Below are 17,169 nucleotides of genomic sequence, written 5' to 3'. Positions count from 1 at the left end.
GGATACTTGGGTCAGACAAAGGCACAGCCTCTATTTCCATTTTCAGCCTGAACAAATTGCATACAGATGAGTCCCCAGAAGACACCGATCTCTCAGTGGAGATGGTCTCTGTAAACACTTACCATCTTATCACAAAGCTCTGAGCAGAGCATGGTCCAAAAGTTGTCCTCTTTTTTTATACATAAATGCATTGCTTTAGAGGCCATATAGGCCCATTTATTAAATAGTCTCAGCATAGCCAACCTTGCAGACCCGGACCAACATGGATAGAGTACATTCCAAGTTTCCAGCTGAGAGGTGAACAACAGGTGCCTCTGTACTTGCCAGAGCAATTACAGTCATGTGCTTGTTGAAAGTAATCACCCTACAAATACCAACCAACTGAATACACTTGGCTCACACCATTGGGGCACACAGCTGCTTTGAGGCTCCCTGTTATGAAGTCTTATTTTCTCAGCACAGAAACCTACTAGTGAAAAGTCTTTGTGAGTGTAGGGAAGGGGAGAAAACTTCAGGAGAACAGAGCAGGACACCTGGAGAGAATCTGTCCTGTTGGAGTCAAGATTGTCAGTAAAATAAAGTAAACTCTGCCTTCATCCCTCCCTGGAATCTTTCAACGGGGAAGAGAGGAAAACAGAAACAAGTTTCAGAAAATCAGCCCTGCAAGATTAGCCTGGAGGAAGGGATCCCTGGGGCTTCATATAAATCCATTATAAATAAAATTCATAATTCCAAATAAACTTTCTAACAGGGAGAACTTAATGAGCAAAAGGAAATTAATAAAGAGAGGTAAATCCTGAAAATAAGACCCAATCATTAGGAAAATGCTTGAGAAGAATGCTATCCAGGTATGATTGTGCTCTCTTTGCCTGGCCCCTGAGGGACACCTCTGTGTTGTGCATTCACTTACTTTCTCTGGAACTGGACCACAGGATCAGCAAGCAGGTCAGAGACGTCAAGCTTTCTCCCCTTCTCAATGACATCTGGATGCTTGCGAACCAACAGCCACCCGACGTGGGAGAAGAAGAAGCCTCTGCGGGCATTGTGAGGGTCAGCATCTGTCTCCGAGTACTTGTGGTGGGCTCGGTGGTCCCTGGCCCACTCGAAGATGTCATTCTGCAGAGAGAATGCAGAGGCCGAGTGAAGGGACTGAATGCCCAGGTGCTTCCTGGAAAGTGGCTCGGCCTCCTGGTCCTGAGGCTCATTTCCACTCTCCTCCCATCTTCTCCCCACAGTCCCTCCACCTCAAGTTCAATCCTGCAGGGAGGTCTGGGTGGGTTTCATCAGAACAAGAGAAAATCCTCACTTAGAGGGAACCTCGGCTTGTGTGTGAGATGTGCCCATGGCAGAAGGGTTCAGGTTTGTTGGGTGAACTAGAGGGGAGACCTGGAAAAAAGTTCTGGGAGCTACTGAAGCCTCCTAAGAGATAACTTACGTAAAGAAAGAGAGATCCCATCTTCAGATGAGGTTGTCAGAGGAGAGGGTTGACCTTGAGTGTGAAAGGGGTGTTGGTTCTTACACAGAACTCTCTGCCTGCCTCCCCCACTTCAATGGGCTTCGAGTGAGATGCCAGTAAGTAAAAACCCCCAAGAGGTACTTCTCCAAACCCCAGCAAAATACCAAGGCACAAATGACTGTGCTTTAGGACTATTCTAACACAGTGTAACAGAAAGAGAGGGGAGGCGACTTTGGCTCTGCGAGGCAGTACTCACCAACTTGGCAAGGACAGGACAGCACTCACCCAATCTCACAGAACCCAAGAAAGGAGAGGTGCCAGATCTGGGGTGGGCATCACCCTACTGACCCTCTTGTGCTGGGAGACTCTGGGAGGCTGTTAGGTGGCTGGAAGTCCTGGGTGAGTCATCAAGGGTAAGAATGGATGCATTTAGGCTGTTCTAATTAAAGAGACCTTATCTATAGTCATGGGTCTGTGAGAGCTACAGACTTTCAACTTAAACTCAGTTTTTCCATTTTTTTGACATAGTTTTTTTAGTTGTAGTTGGACACAAAACCTTTATTTTATTTATTTATTTTTATGTGGTGCTGAGGATCGAACCCAGTGCTTCACACGTGCTAGGTGAGTGCTCTACCACTGAGCCACAACCACAGCCCCAGTTTTTCCAATTTTTAAAAGTCTACAAAGCTTTAGCCAGACATGGTAGTGTACACCTATAATCCCGACAGCTCAGGAGGCTGAGGCAGGAGGATCGAGAGTTCAAAGCCAGCCTCAGCAACTTAGCGAGGCCCTAAGCAACTTAGCAAAACTCTGTCTCTAAATAAAATATTTTAAAAGGCTGGGGATGTGGCTCAGTGGTTAAGCATCTGTGGGTTCAACCCCGAATACTGCCCTTTCTCCCTGACCAAAAAAAAAAAAAAATCTATAATGCTTTAAAAATTTGAAAGGCAATGTGATCGAGAAGTACTATCTTTGAAAGGAAATCAATCTGAAAATAAAAATTTATATAGTATATTAGCCTTTTCTTCTTATGAAAACGGTAGAAATATCTTATACCATAATATTCAATACTTGGTAATGTTCTTAGTAGGACTCTTCCATTTCATAGATTATTGGCTTCATGCTGTTGATAAAAAGGGAAGGAATTGCTTCATTTTCAAAGTTCCAACATCTCTTTTAATCCAAAGGAGGTTCCTGAGTGTTTGGTGTCTCAGGCTCTCCCAGTGTTACTAGACGGCTACTCAACTCACTCATCCCACACCATCAATGAAAACGTTTCAAAGTTGCTTATCCCTTGAGTAAGGGAGAGACAGACAGAGACAGAGACAGGGACAGGCAGTAGAGAATCCGTAGGAAGTATATGCTCAGCTTTGAGTATGAAGAAAGAAAAGAAATGCCTAGAAGTCTGTGTTATGCAAAAATCATGGCCTGGCATACTGTAATATATAAAGAGGTCTTTAGATTTTTGCCAGTGTATTTAAACACAGTAGTTGGGAAAAGTGAGAGCACTTTATTATTTATAGTCACAGAATTTGGAGTTGAGAAATAATTTCAAATGCCAATCCAATTACTACAACCTAACATAATCTATTCCTTTTGCATTAGCTTATTGCTTTTATTGCAGTGCCCATCTGAAAATGACAAAGGAAGAAAGGAGAACACTCTGTCCCCCTTCACAGATGGAAAAGCTAAGGTCTTCATCTAGTAAGTCAAAACAACAATGGAGCAAAGGTATCCCTTGTCCAGTTCTCAGTTCAGCTTCCTGTCAATAAGACCTTGCCCTTATACTTCAAGTGTAGGGGCAAAAGTCTTTTGAAGAGCACTCTTATTTTTCTTGTTAAAAGGTTATATCAGCTCTTTAATTTCATTCCATGCAAGTTTATAGAAACTGTAAGTGAGGAGTTCCAAGAGGCATTATTCTCACAAAATTAAACATTATGCAGAAACAAAACTAAACAAACAAACCAAAAAAAAAAAAAAAAAGCATGAGGATGACAAGTTGAAACAGAGGTATTTATTTTAATTCCTTTTGCCTGGATAGCTTCCTGTCAGAAGCCACTTGACTAGAATGTGGAAGGAAGCCAGGGCTGTGGCCCTAGTCCAAAGAATCAAGCACACAACTGAGCCCCAAATACTTAAAGGTATATTTTTGTAGTCCTTTGTTATTGTTTTGTTTTAAACTATAAAGCTGCACCCAGTGGGGGAAAAATGATTCAAAGAACAAGATGTGAGTCAACAACAGGACAGAAATATAGCAGGATTCATACATTGGACCCACGGACCTTTTTCTTCCAATTTATCTGCATTTTGCTTCTGCTCTGGAGTGACAGGGAGTGAGCGCGTGGGTGGAGGAGGAGCCTGCCTGTGAGCAGCTGTGTGTACCTATGGTGCTTGGCACAGTCACTGTGTGCTTTTGAGACAAGGAAAAGGGAAAGCAGAGTACAAAGGAGGAAGGGCGGGGGGGCAAACAACCTTGGGAAACGGGGAGAGCCCTGTACTGGAAGCCAAGGTCTAGGCCCAGCCATCTCCGGATCATCTCTCTCCCTCTCTGTGTTTACATAGTGCTGATCATGTTGGTCTAAAACTCTGTGTGTCACCCTGTCACCCTTGCTTCACAGAAAAGTGAAAAAGAATCCAGCACAGAGAGCTGACAAATGCCCACCAAAGCACTGTCAGTCCATCCATATTCCATCCACGCCTGACCTGTGTGCACAGTGTCATAGGGGCATGGGGTTGAACCCTGCAGCAATTCCAGAAGCCTCACATTCTAACAAATTATTAAATTTGCAACTTAGAGTTTATACTTAATGACAGGTTCTGGTACATAACAGTCTTCACTAAGCAATCCCATTGCCTTCGAAAGCAGACACTTGCCATTTGTTTGCCGATCATTCCTGAGAAGTAATTGGAGGCTGAAGGGACCTACATTAGTTCTAAGAGTCCTGGGCATAGCAGAGGCACAGGCAGGAAGGCATTTTTCACTTGTAGCATGCCTCAGTTTGGACTGGCCGAATTTCAAGCATTCAGTAGCCACATAGAGCTAGTAGCCAGCACACTGGAACTCATGGCTTAAAGTGTCTTATACTTTAGTTTTTAAGAATTCAGTCTTGCCTACTGTTGAGAATGGGAAATTGGCCCAAACCTTATGAAGAGCAAATGGGCAGCACACATCAGAAGACTTGAATTGTGCATACTTTTAATCTAGCAAGTCATTCTATGGAAGTTATCTTAGGGAAATAATCATGATTGTGTGCAAAGATTTAATCACAGAGATACTCACTGTGGTGAACATTTGGGAAAGCCCCAAATTTCCACATAACAGGATTTTGTTGAATATCTTGTGATATAGTAATTAATTAAATACTACTTGTGTTTATATGTGTGCATGAGAGAATATACATAAAAAGTTTATCTGTACATAGAAAATTTCTACAAAGAAACAAAAAAAAAGTCTTAGAGTTGTTTAGTGGAGAGAAATTGAAGGGTAAGGATGAGAAGAAATTGTTTTATGCTTTTTCTTTCTTTTTAAAAAATATTTTCTTCATTATAGTTGGACACAATACCTTTATTTTATTTATTTATTTTTATGTGGTGCTGAGGATTGAACCCAGGGCCTCTCATGTGCTAGGCGAGTGCTCTACTGCTGAACCATGATCCCAGCCCCATATGCTTTTTCTTATACTCTGAAATTATTAAAAAAAGAGCATCAATTAGTTTTGTAGTAAAAAGAAAACAATTAACAAAAAAGGATGTTATGAACTGACATAGAATGATGAAGCAGAAAGTGGTTCTGTAGAAAGTAAGTTTTCAAGCCTTACAGATATAGAGAATGTGTGCAGTCATTCCCAGGTCCTTGAAAGACGTAGAAGAACTCATTTTTGAGAAGACACTGTAAGTGCATGGAAAGCAGGGGTGTCTGCCTTTTCCTTTTTCCTTTTCTTTTCTTTTTAAATTTTTTTTCTTTGTAGATTGACACAACACCTTTGTTTTATTTATTTATTTTTATGTGGTGCTGAGGATTAAACCTCACACATGCTAAGCAGGCACTCTACCACTGAGCTACAACCCCAGCCCCGTGCCTTTTTCTTATATCTATTCCAAGGTATATGATAACGCATGCTGGAGAGGCACATGTATTACATTGACATTGAGATGTGAAAACACTTCCTTTTCTGGGTCAAATCTCTCATCTTGGAGTGTAAGACTTTTTCTATTCATAGTTTTAGTTTTCTTATATTTTGAGGAAACTTTTCTATCTATAGCCAAAGAGACTTGTATACATTGCTATAATATATAGTATGATATTGACTATTATATATAGTGTATGTATATGCATATATTTGTGTATATATACTATGCAGGATACAGTAGAGTTTTGTATGTAAGTAGTATATATTGTATATAACTAGTTTAAATAATAATGTAACTAAACTGTATGAAATTAATATTCTAGTATATAGTATTTTACAGCTTCATAGTATAGTATTAACATCTTATCAATCTGCAGTAAAAAAGGAAAATAGTTTTCAAAATAATATGTACACTGTGGATTTTTCCATAAAACATGTTTTTAAACAGAAAAAATAAAGGCAGTGTATAATTCAACCTGTTTACAATGGTTCTCTATGGGATATGAGACTGTGAGTGATTTTGAATCTTTTCTATTAGTTTGCATTTTCTAAATTTTTATAAGTGGGTTTTTCATTTATGATATGGGGAAAAGACATTATTTTTTGAAAAAAGTTTCTGTATTCCTGGATGAAAATGTCCCAGCTTCTTCCATCAGTCCTATCTTAGAAAAACTCTGTGAAGCAGTAAGATTCTAGCAATCCAGTCAGTTACTGTATCCTTAGGTCCACCTTCTTCCATCTGGGTTCTCATAGGCACTGATCAACCAATCACACCTCGACTGATGTGGCAACAACCTTGCTTGAACCCACCCTGTGTCTATGCATCCAGTAGTGATAAGACTGATAACATCCCCACATGGGGTACCTGCTGAGACTGAAGACATTGAAACTGATCCTCCATCCACAAAGCCCTGGAGTGTCACCTGGGACATAAGCAAAGGCAACCCATCTCAAAAGCTCCAGCAAAGTCTGTTATAAAACTACATCTCCCCAACTTTCCTTTTAAGTTCAAAATAAATTCTTGACTCTAGTCATCTAAACTGGAGTAGGGAAAACTATCTTTTAATGCTCGCAGAATTTCCACTAGTGGGCAAGATGAAGGCTCAGTGAAGAGTGTGTGGCTTGTCCCATAGGACAGATCTGAAACCAGAATCATTGCTTGGTTTTCCCCTGGCCTAACATATTTGCTTCTGACCAGACACTAATACAGTTGTTGTGTCCCCTAATTCAATTTTGTGGCTGCTTAAAGTTCCAAAAGGAGAACTTAACCAGGTGGCCTCAAAACATAGCCAAAGGGAATTCCACTTTTATTCATAACACATCTTTATTTCAAGTCAGCAGTGAAATAGAAACTAAGTCCAACATGTCAGCTTGAACAGGAAGGTTTTAAAATAGAAAGTGTGTGTATGAGAAAGAGACAAACAAACAGAGACATTTAATCAAGGGTCAAATCAGGGGAGACACTGCTGCTTCCATTGCTTAGGATCTGTAAGGTTCTTTGGAAATCCACTGTCCCTGAGGTCTGAACTGAATCCCTTCCAGGTCAGATGCCTGGACAGAGGACCATTCAAACCGTGATGAAGATTCAGTGCTTTCCCCATGGTTGATACTGAGTCAGCACTGATTTCCTTCTACATAATGCTGACAATCTGTAAGAATAGTCCAGAAAGTCCCCTGAAGGGGCCTGGCACTGGTCTGCACCACCTGGCAAATCGTGGCTGTCTGAGGGCAAGCTGCCACCTGCTGCCTTGCCTTCCTGTGGCTCCTGGCCAGTTTTAAAAGCTAAGCGAGAGTTGAAAAGCCAGTCTAAGTGGTTTCAAAAGTTTTTGCTGATGAACTGTAAAGACTGCAAAAAAGTAAATGGATGTTCATATTTTCTCCCGTACTCTTCATTTAAATCTCTTATAATGAGAATGTATTCAAATAAGATTTTTACACTTTTTAAAGATAGATATACTTTTTATAATGGGATTGAATGGGGAGGGAGGTTTCCACCACTAAGATACATCCCCAGTGCTTTTATTTTATTTTATTTTTTTGAGACAGGTTTCTAAGTTGTTTAGCAAGGCTGGCCTTGAACTTGCAATCCTCCTGCCTCAGCCTCCTGAGTTGTGGGGATTACCTACATGCACCACTGCATCAGGCTTTTTTTTTTTTTTAATATTTATTTAGTTGTAAATGAACACACAGTGTCTTTATTTATTTTTATGTGGTGCTGAGGATCGAACCCAGTGCCTCACACATGCGAGGCAAGCACTTTACCACTGAGCTACAGCCTCAGCCCCTACATCTGGCTTTTTTAATAAACATTTTTAAAATGTCTTGGCCAGTCTTCATATGAATATTTCCAATTTGAGTTTTTGAGGGATTGTTGGTCAGTGGTGTGACCATATTCTAGTCTCCTGAGCAGTCTAGAAAACAATGACACCTCCCATAGCAATGAATACACTTAGCTCCCAGATCTCAGTTTTTTAAATGCTATTCCCCACTAAAAGGAACCAGAGCCCCTGAAAAATGTCTCTTTCATACTAGGGTAGGAAAAGTACATGATGGCTTGGTGTGTGCCATTGTGCCAGAAAGAAAGTACTTAAAAAAGGATGGGTTTTATCAAAAGGGGATATAGGAGTCCATTCATAGGGTCTCTCACTGGAAAAGCAGTGTAATTTGTGCATTGAAATGAATAATGACAGTAATGGATTATAATCCACTTAATTAAAAAATCATGGGCTCATAATAAATAAACAGGAAGAATTATACATATGTCCTTACTGTATGATGCCAACAAACAAATGTCATAGGAATAAGTGATCTGGGAAGAATCACCAATATATGTTAAAATTATTGAGTAAAAGTTTGATAAAGAGAAAATATTTTCATAGGCTAATAATATTTCTACATAAATTATTCATTAATTACAAAGGGAAAAGTAGCAATCTTACAGTGGAGAAACCTGATGGATATCACCCAAGAATTTGAAGTTCTTATCACCAATAGTATGACACAGTGATATCATGCACCTCTTTTTTTGTGTGTGTGGTTCTGGGGATTGAACCCAGGGCCTTGTGTATGCGAGGCAAACACTCTACCAATTGAGCTATATCCCTAGCCCTCATATACCTCTAGTATGATGCTAAGAAGTACACAAGATCACTAATGTAGGGAGGGTTCCCTATGTTTTTTATTGGTGCATTATGATCATACACAATGGTTCATACAAGCACACAATACTAATGTAGTGTCCATGCAAAAACTCACAGAAACCAATATGAAGAAATATGAGCAAACCCAACTGAGGGACATTCTATAAAGTAATGGGCCAACACATGTCATAAGATCAAAGAAAGAGCAAGGAAGCATTCCAGATGAAAGGAATCTAGAGAAATGTTACAACTCATTGTAATGCATGATCCTGAGCTGGATCCCAGACCAGGGCCCTAGATATAGTATTATATCAACATTAAATTTCCCGACTTCGGTAAGTGTACTAGCTCTATGTGAAAGTGTCTTTGTTATTAGGAAATACACACAGAAGTACTTAAGAACAAAGGAGCATGGTATCTGTAATTTACTCTCCAATGATTCAGAAAAAAAAACATGAATGCACATACATACACATATGGAGAGAATAATAAAGCAAATGAGGCAATATGCTAATATTCAGTGGAAGTGGGTGAAGAGAATACAGGAATTCTTCCTACTATTTTTGCAACTTTTCTGTAAAAAAAAAATTAAATAGACATTATTTCAAAATAAAAGCTAAAACTAAAAGAAAACTTTCTAAGATGTCCTTATTTAAAATCCGAGTTTTCCCTTTCCCTCCACCCTGATTTAAGTTTTCATCAGTTTTCTTGGGTTCCTGTAATAACCTCCTGTCCCTCGTCTTTTCATTTCCACAATATCTTCGGATACTACTAACATACTCCTATGTTCATATTCCCCAAACACCTATCCTTCTCTTGCTCATGACTTGAAAGACTCTGCATAAAGCTTTTCTCAATAATCCAAATTTTCTCCTTCTGGGGAAATCAGAAATCTTCAGCTGGCCTCAGCATTCTTAGCTTTCCCATTTGATCTTTTGACAAATATTTCCTGACTGGTTATGGGCCAAGAGATAAAGAAGGACAGGACAAGCAAAGTTATTTATGTCTGTACGGAGTTTGCATTATACAGAGGAGTCAACACGAAACCCAAAGTAAATGAATTAAAAATAAAATAGTTTCAGACTGAGATTAGAGCTATGAAATAAATCAATAAGACTTCCAGGGAATAAATAACAAAGAGGAGACATTGATATAGGCAAGTCTTCCCTAATGGAACAATTTTGAGGTTGAGAACCTTTGGGAGTGGCAGTGAGGGAGGGAATGGAGAAACATCTGAGGTCCCGGGAAGCATTGGGAACAGTCTAGGAACTCAGAGAAGGCCACTGGGTTAGTAGCATGGTCCTAGGGTGACAGTGGCAGGAGAGGTGTTATAGAATAATCACGAATATATCTGGTCTTTGTTCCTGGTTCTTGACACAGAGCTTGAAACCCTTGGAATTTCTTGAGAGATAAGAGAGTCTTTGTTATGCTAATGAAGCATCTTAGGTGAGCCTCTAGACAACCTTAGGATGGAGCAGATCACCAGAAAGACCAATCATAGGGTTAGAGTGCGTACTTTGAGATGAGAGAGTGACCGGAGATTGAGTTTGATCACATAGCAAATGATTTAATCAATCACACCTTCGCAATGAAAATTCTGGACATCGAGGCTCAGTAGAGCTTAACACATTGATGAGCAGGGAGGGTGACGGGCCCTGACTCCATGGGGAGAGGGCATGATGGACTGTGAGGCAGGGACCCTTCCAGACTATGCCTCATGCAGCAATACCATTTGGCTGTTCAGGAGCTGCATCCTTCATACTAAAACTGCAGTCCTAACTATAGTACTGCCCAGAGTCCCATGAGTCATTCCAGTGAATTACTGAACCTGGGAGATTATAGGAACCCCAATTTTATATCTGGTTAATCAGAAGTATCAATAGAGTAGGGACACACTACTATTCTACCATCCTTGAAGCTGGTGTCTGAGATGGGGGCAGTCGTGTAGAAGGTTCCACTTTAACTTGTGGGGTCTGATGATGACTCTGAGTGGTTAGTATCAGAACTGTACTGAAGGCCGCTAAACTGGGTGAAAACAGAATCAGCATGCAACAGCCTGATCGTGCAGGGCCTTCTAGACCATGATAATGAGGTTGGATTTCATTCCAAATGCAGCGCTAACCCACTGACAGGTTTGTTTGCTAGAGAGTTGTTTAATTTTCAATAAATTCCCCCTGGCCGTGGAATGAAGAAGGGCGAGCACTGAAGTAAGAATTCCAGGTTGGAAGGCTTGTTTAGTAGCCTAGCCAAGAGAGGCTCATGGCTTGAGCTAGAGGTGGTAGGGACAAGAGGCTTAAAGATCCAAGATATGAATTCACAGCAGAACTGAAGGGAGACTAACAGGCTAAAAGATTGACTGGAAAAAAAACATGTGTAACATCCAGTTTCCTGGTTGGGAAACCTAGGAGAGGAATAATCTGGGAAGAGAAGGTAGAGCGACTTCAGTTTTTGGCATACTGAGTTTGAGATCCAAAAAGAGATGTCATGCAGGGTGTGAGATCTGCAAAACACCATCAGTTTACTTCCTGAATCAGACAGAGGCCACAACTACACTGTGGCTCTGGATGAAACGTGACAATCATTTCTTTCTCTCCACCTTTTCACAAATGTTTCCCCATCTACTCCTTCTTTCTTAGACAAATCCTTTTCACCTTCCAAGTTCAACTCAAAACTCACTTTTGCATTAGGATTTCTCCAACTGCTCAGCCCATAGTCAGTTCTGCAGCACTAAGGCTCAGCATGAGGCTTTGGGCAAAATAACTTGGCACCATCTTGTAAGGATCTATCTTTATTGCACACAAGCCTAGCTGGCTCAATTAGATTGTAAAGTCTCAAAATAAGGACTATTTCTTATATAGCTCTTGTGTTCCTCATCAGCTTACAGTGCTTTATGCACCCTTAAATTCAAAAGGAATTAACTAGCAGATTTACATCCAAAACAAGGAAAGATCCAACAGGAAGAAGATAAAAATAATCAAATGTCTTTGCTTTCTAAAAGAGTTGTAAAAAATCAAGCTTAAAAGTTTCCATTTGGCATACGAAATTCAATAAATTTTATCATTAATTAAAACTGTTGATTCAATGACTCCTATAGATATTCTATCTTAGGAACTTGATAAAGGCATTGAAACAACTGTCCCTGAAACATTCCCATAACAAATGCTCTGGTTAGCATTAGAAGGAACTGGGACAGGATGATTGAAGAGCCTGAACCAGGGTGAACAGGATCCATGGTGAAAAACTGCTCAATAACTAACAAGCAGGAGGGACAGAGGCAGCTAGCAGAAGGCCCCACTGTGTCTGTGAGATCTAGTTTATTTAGCATCTTCATTAATGACTGGGAACAAGCCTTATGCATTTTGTTAATAACATTTTTGGCTGGTACTAAATTAGGAGGTTCAGCAGACATCATTGAGGCCAGAGAAATAACACAGATGGATCTAAAGAGATTAGAAATATGAATAGAAATTATCACAATGAGATTTGGCTTAGGAGAAATGCAAATGAAGGCAGCTGGGGAAGAAATCATCCAAAATGCAAAATAATCAGGAGGTTGGGAAACCTCGAAAGAAGCAGCAACATAACAGTGTCTGGCAGGAAAGCAGTGGAAGAGAGAATAAGCAGTGACCGAAGTGCCATCTCAGCCCAGTGGTTGGTGGCAGGTACCGGAGAAGTAGTTTGTCAAGGAACTGCCCTGTGACCACCTCCTTCAGCACCCACGAACATTTCTGGAGACACTGGGGGAAAACTCAACTAAACTCAGACATTTAGGCTTTAGTTTCTTCAATGATCAGAAAAGGCAATAGACTCGTGGCTTCTAAGGATCCCCAGCTCTAACTGTCCATGATTTTAGAAGAAGAGGGCATGGGCAGGAGAGAAAGCACATAGCAAAGGAGTTCCCTGTTCATAACCTTCTAAAGACCTTCTTCTTTTTTTTAAATATTTTTTTATTTTTTATTTTTTCTTAGTTCTTGGCGGACGCAACATCTTTGTTGGTATGTGGTGCTGAGGATCGAACCCGGGCCGCATGCACGCCAGGCAAGCACGCTACCGCTTGAGCCATATCCCCAGCCCCTCTAAAGACCTTCTTTATGATCATGGGCAGAATGAATACGGGTGAGCTTAAAAGTGTTACCAAAAAGATTTCAAACTTCCAGCACTATCTGTGAACTCTTATTAAACAAGCATATTTTTCTTGCAATATACAAGTGGAGCTAAATTAACATATAAAATCTGGTGATTATTTATTTGCAAAAGTACCCTCTACTTTGCCAAGAATTTCTGCCCAATGCAAACTCTCTATGTGCCTTTAAAGTAAATAATATTTTGTTTGTTTTACAAAAATTTAATTACCTAGAAACAGAAATGCAAGCATTGTATAAAGCAAGTATGATCTGCACTAAAGAGGCTCCACTCTACTTGGGGAGGGGAGGGGGATACAAGAGACCAGCCCTGTTGCTTAGTGCGTGCGAATCTGGAACTGCCTTCTGTGCTCTGGCTCTGTGAGGCTGTCACGCTTTCTTTCCCTTGAGGTGCATTTCCTTAGGTGATTTCTCTCATCTCACCTATTTTCCCTGACCTAGATTCCTAGCAAAGATGGAAGGGAGGTATCTTGGGGGAGGAGCGATTTTGTTCTCTACCTGAAAAGGTACACTTTTTATTGGTGGGAAGTGTAGTCAATCCTTGCAGGTAAGGACAGAAAAAATAAATGCCGTGCCTCCCATATCAGGCTCAGGAGAGTTTCCTTGGTCTCTCTCCCACCTCCTGCTCGCACCATTTCATCTGTCAGAGGCTCCTGCCCTGACTGATGGAGTCACGAAGCAGCAGGTATACAGCAACACCGCTGTGATGAACCGATAAGGGCCCCTCATCACAAGTGAAGGATGAGAGAAGCTGCTCAGAGACAAGCATTTGCTCTTTCCACTTGACTTCCAAATAAACCCCAGAGGGCAAAACGCTGTGGAAAAAGACAAAGTGAGGCATGAGGGGCAAATGCCTTCCAAAACCAAACCAGGAAGGCTTCTCAGGGCATCTGGATCAGGACCATTTCTGGGGCTGCCTGTTTACACAGGAGAAGGACACACTATGACTCGCCACGTCCACCCATCTTGAAAGGAGGAAAACAGACCATTTCTGGTATGTGGATGAAAAGCTGCATACATGAGGCTTGGGCTTATAGTTAGGGCAGGTGGCAAACACTGAAACAGAATCTGTGAAGGGACAGCTAAATCGTGCACAGAGAACCACTTGGGGTCAAGGATTCTTGAACCTGCAATAGTGCTCCAGTGTTTTGTTCTCTTCTGCCCAACTGCCACTACGTGCTGCTGCTAACACCCAGGACATACTGGAGGGCACTGGCCTCCTTGAAAGCAAGGAGGTTAAGTCTCCCTCTTTGATTTGCATGACCCACAGAGACCCAGCCTTTGGGGATGGTCTATGATCCTGAATCTTGCAGGAAAACTCCAAGGTTTCACGACTGTGGGCTGAGGCTTACCTGTACCTACGAAATGAACGAGGCCATGCTATTCCCCTGCCTGATACCCTGCAGTGCCTTACGATGGCATTTAGTCCAATATCCAAACTCCATGCTGGACTAGAAAGCCCCTGTCCCCCTCTCTGGCCTCTTCTATGATTATCTTCTCCCAAACATGGACCAGTCACACCGCCCATCTTTCTGCTCCTTGAACACATTATACCTGTCCCAGACTTCCTCTCGCTTCTCCCTCTATCTGGAATGCTCTTACCCTACTGTTCTGTCCTTTTGGTCTCAGCTCTAAGACCTCAGCAAGGTCTTCTTTGATCACGTTTGTTATGGTTTAAGACATGAGGTATCCCCAAAAGTTCATGTGTGAGACAATGGAAGGAGGCTCAGAGGTGAAATGATGAAGCTATCACAGTCTTAACCTAATCAGTGCATGGATCCCCTGATGGGGATTAACTGGGTGGTAACTGAGGCAGGTAAGGTGTGGCTAGAGGAGGTGGGTCAGTGCGGGTGTGCCTTAGGGGTATATATTTTGTCCCTGGAGAGTGGAGCTCGCGCTCTCTCTGCTTCCTTGTGCCATCTCCTGAGCAGCTTTCCTCCACCGCTCTCTTCTGCCATGATGTTCTGCCTCCCCCAGGACCCAGAGCAATGGAGCCTATAGACTGAGACCTCTGCAACCATGAGCCTCCAAATAAAGTTTTCCTCTTCTAAAATTGTTCTTGTCAGGTCTTTTGGTCACAGTGATGAAAAAGGTGACTGAAAATACATTCTCTAATTTCTTAGAGCACCACCTCCCTGGTGTTGTATATCATAGAGCTGCATTTGAGCTCTTGATAGCCTTCTTCTTGCTCTGGGCATATTTGTTTATTCCTTTGCTTGTGTTCATTTGCTCTTTCTCCCTCTGTGACACGCACATCCCGAGGACAGGGACCTTGTCTGTCTTGTTCTCCAGTGCCTGGATAAATATATATTCAGATGCTCTGAGAAGCATTAGGGCAGGGCAGGAAGCAGGTGGCCTCTGGAGTATGCCACCTGCATTGGAAGCCCTCTCTGTCACTTAAACCCATATACCCTTAGACAGGTCACATAGCATCTTTTCTTTCTGTTTTCTCACCTGTCAAATGAGGAAAACCTAATTTGTAGCATGTTCTCAGATGACTATATAAAGTACCTGATGAAGTTCTGGTATGTGGCTAGCATTCAATAATCATCTTACTCTATTCTGTTGTTGTTCTTGTATATTCTTGCCAAAGTCTATGACCTATGGTTTCATGATTCACTTAACATATTTATGTGGAAAGTTTGTTCCATTCACAAATCGCACTGTAACCCTAACAGAACAAGCTGCAAGCCATTGCCTCCACATTCACAGTGAGATAAAAGCTGGGCAAACCGAAAGCCGACGACTCTTCTTACATCTATTGGAGATCAAGTTCATAAGACATATGGCTGCCCCCTAAACTAGATAGAGGCAGCACAGAGGATCAGGGGAGCAGACATCCAGGAGCAAAGCCCAGAACTAGAGCCAGTGCAGGTTGGAGCACTTGAAACCATAACTGATAGATTGCTGGAGGCTCATTGTGGTCAACCTAAGAGCTAAAACCCCTGAGGGTGCCCAGTCCTAGGGGACCCCAACCCTACCATGAATTGTTCTCACTCTGATTTCTGAAAAATGTCCCTGGGTTTCCTGCAGGAGGAGGAGAAAATCAACCATTCTGAATTATGGCCAGAACTCTTCATTCTCCCTAACAAGGCCTGTACTCAGAGAAACTACTTCACCAGAGCCTAACCAACTGGAGTCTTACCAAAGCCTAACTACTTAGGGGAAGGAAAATACCCAACTCAGGAACACTAAAAGACTGAGACCTAATCATAGAATGCTTCCTGTGTTAATCATCATTCTGTGACCGTGACAAAATACTTGAGAGAATCAATGTAATAAGTGGAAGATGTTTATTTTGACTCTGTTTCAGAGGCTCCCATCCATGGACATTGGCATTGGGACCATGGCAGCACATTACAACATGGCGGGAGCATGTGGCAGAGGAGGCCTGTTCACCTCGTGGCAACCAGGAAGAAGAAATGAGATGAGGGGCCAGGGTCCTAATATCTCTTTTAAGGGCACATCCCCAATGGCCTAACTTCTTCCACTAAGTCTCAACTCCTAAAGGTTCTACTACCTGCCAGCAGTGCCATAGCTAGGGCTCATGGGCTTGTACGGGATGTTCCAGATCCCTATAGAATGTTTCCCTTTCCTCCACCTTATTACCACATCATTAGGGGTCATTACCAGAGATTGCAGTGGAAAGAATTGAAAGCCCAAGAAGAAGTTTCTAGGAAAACCAAAGACAATGAAGGTAACAGAAGGAAAATGACTTAGGTCAGAAAAATCAGGCCAACATAAAGAAAGAGCATCAGGGGACAAATGAAGATAAAATAAAAACATATTTTTAATTCTTAACTGGTCTAAAACATAACAGTTTGCTCAAAAATAATACTAGTAACAATGCATCTGGTGATTTTAGCCTAGAATAAATAAAAATGAAAGGCAACAATGGTATAAGGATCAGGAGGGATAAATGAATTGGGTATTTGCAACACTGCAAAGTGGTATAGTATTTTTTTTTTGAGATGCTGGTAACTGAACCCAGTGTCTCAAGCATGCTAGGTTAAGTGCTCTATGGTATAGTATGACTTGAAAGTGTACTGGTATTAATTGTAAAAATATATTGCAAATTCTAGGAAACCACTAATTTTTTAAAGTGTCATTGATATGCTAAGAGAAGAGAGAAAATAGAATCATGCAAAAATCAGTAAAAATCACAAAGGACAGAAAAGAACAGAAGACAGAAATAGGAAATGAGAACAAGGGTAATAAATAGAAGACAGGAACATAGTAGATATTAATCCAACTGTATCAATAGTCACTTTAAATGTGATGGTCTAAGTTAGAAGATAGAG

The 17,169-nt window shown here is 41.3% G+C and overlaps 1 protein-coding gene across 1 annotated transcript in view; it reads right to left on the bottom strand.

Moving 5' to 3' along the window:
- The window catches only part of Scd5 (stearoyl-CoA desaturase 5), a 139,459-nt gene that overhangs the window by 37,943 nt on the left and 84,347 nt on the right, over positions 1 to 17,169 (bottom strand). Inside the window, exon 3 of the mRNA XM_026409017.1 lies at positions 911 to 1,116. Within this exon, the coding sequence (XP_026264802.1) occupies positions 911 to 1,116 (206 nt within the window). The remainder of the gene's footprint in view (positions 1 to 910; positions 1,117 to 17,169) is intronic.

This window comes from Urocitellus parryii, chromosome 10 (genome assembly GCF_045843805.1).
Source record: "Urocitellus parryii isolate mUroPar1 chromosome 10, mUroPar1.hap1, whole genome shotgun sequence".
Taxonomy (NCBI): Eukaryota; Metazoa; Chordata; class Mammalia; order Rodentia; family Sciuridae; genus Urocitellus; species Urocitellus parryii.
The sequence above is the reverse complement of the archived record's forward strand: the minus strand, read 5'-3'. Positions and strand labels throughout refer to the sequence as shown.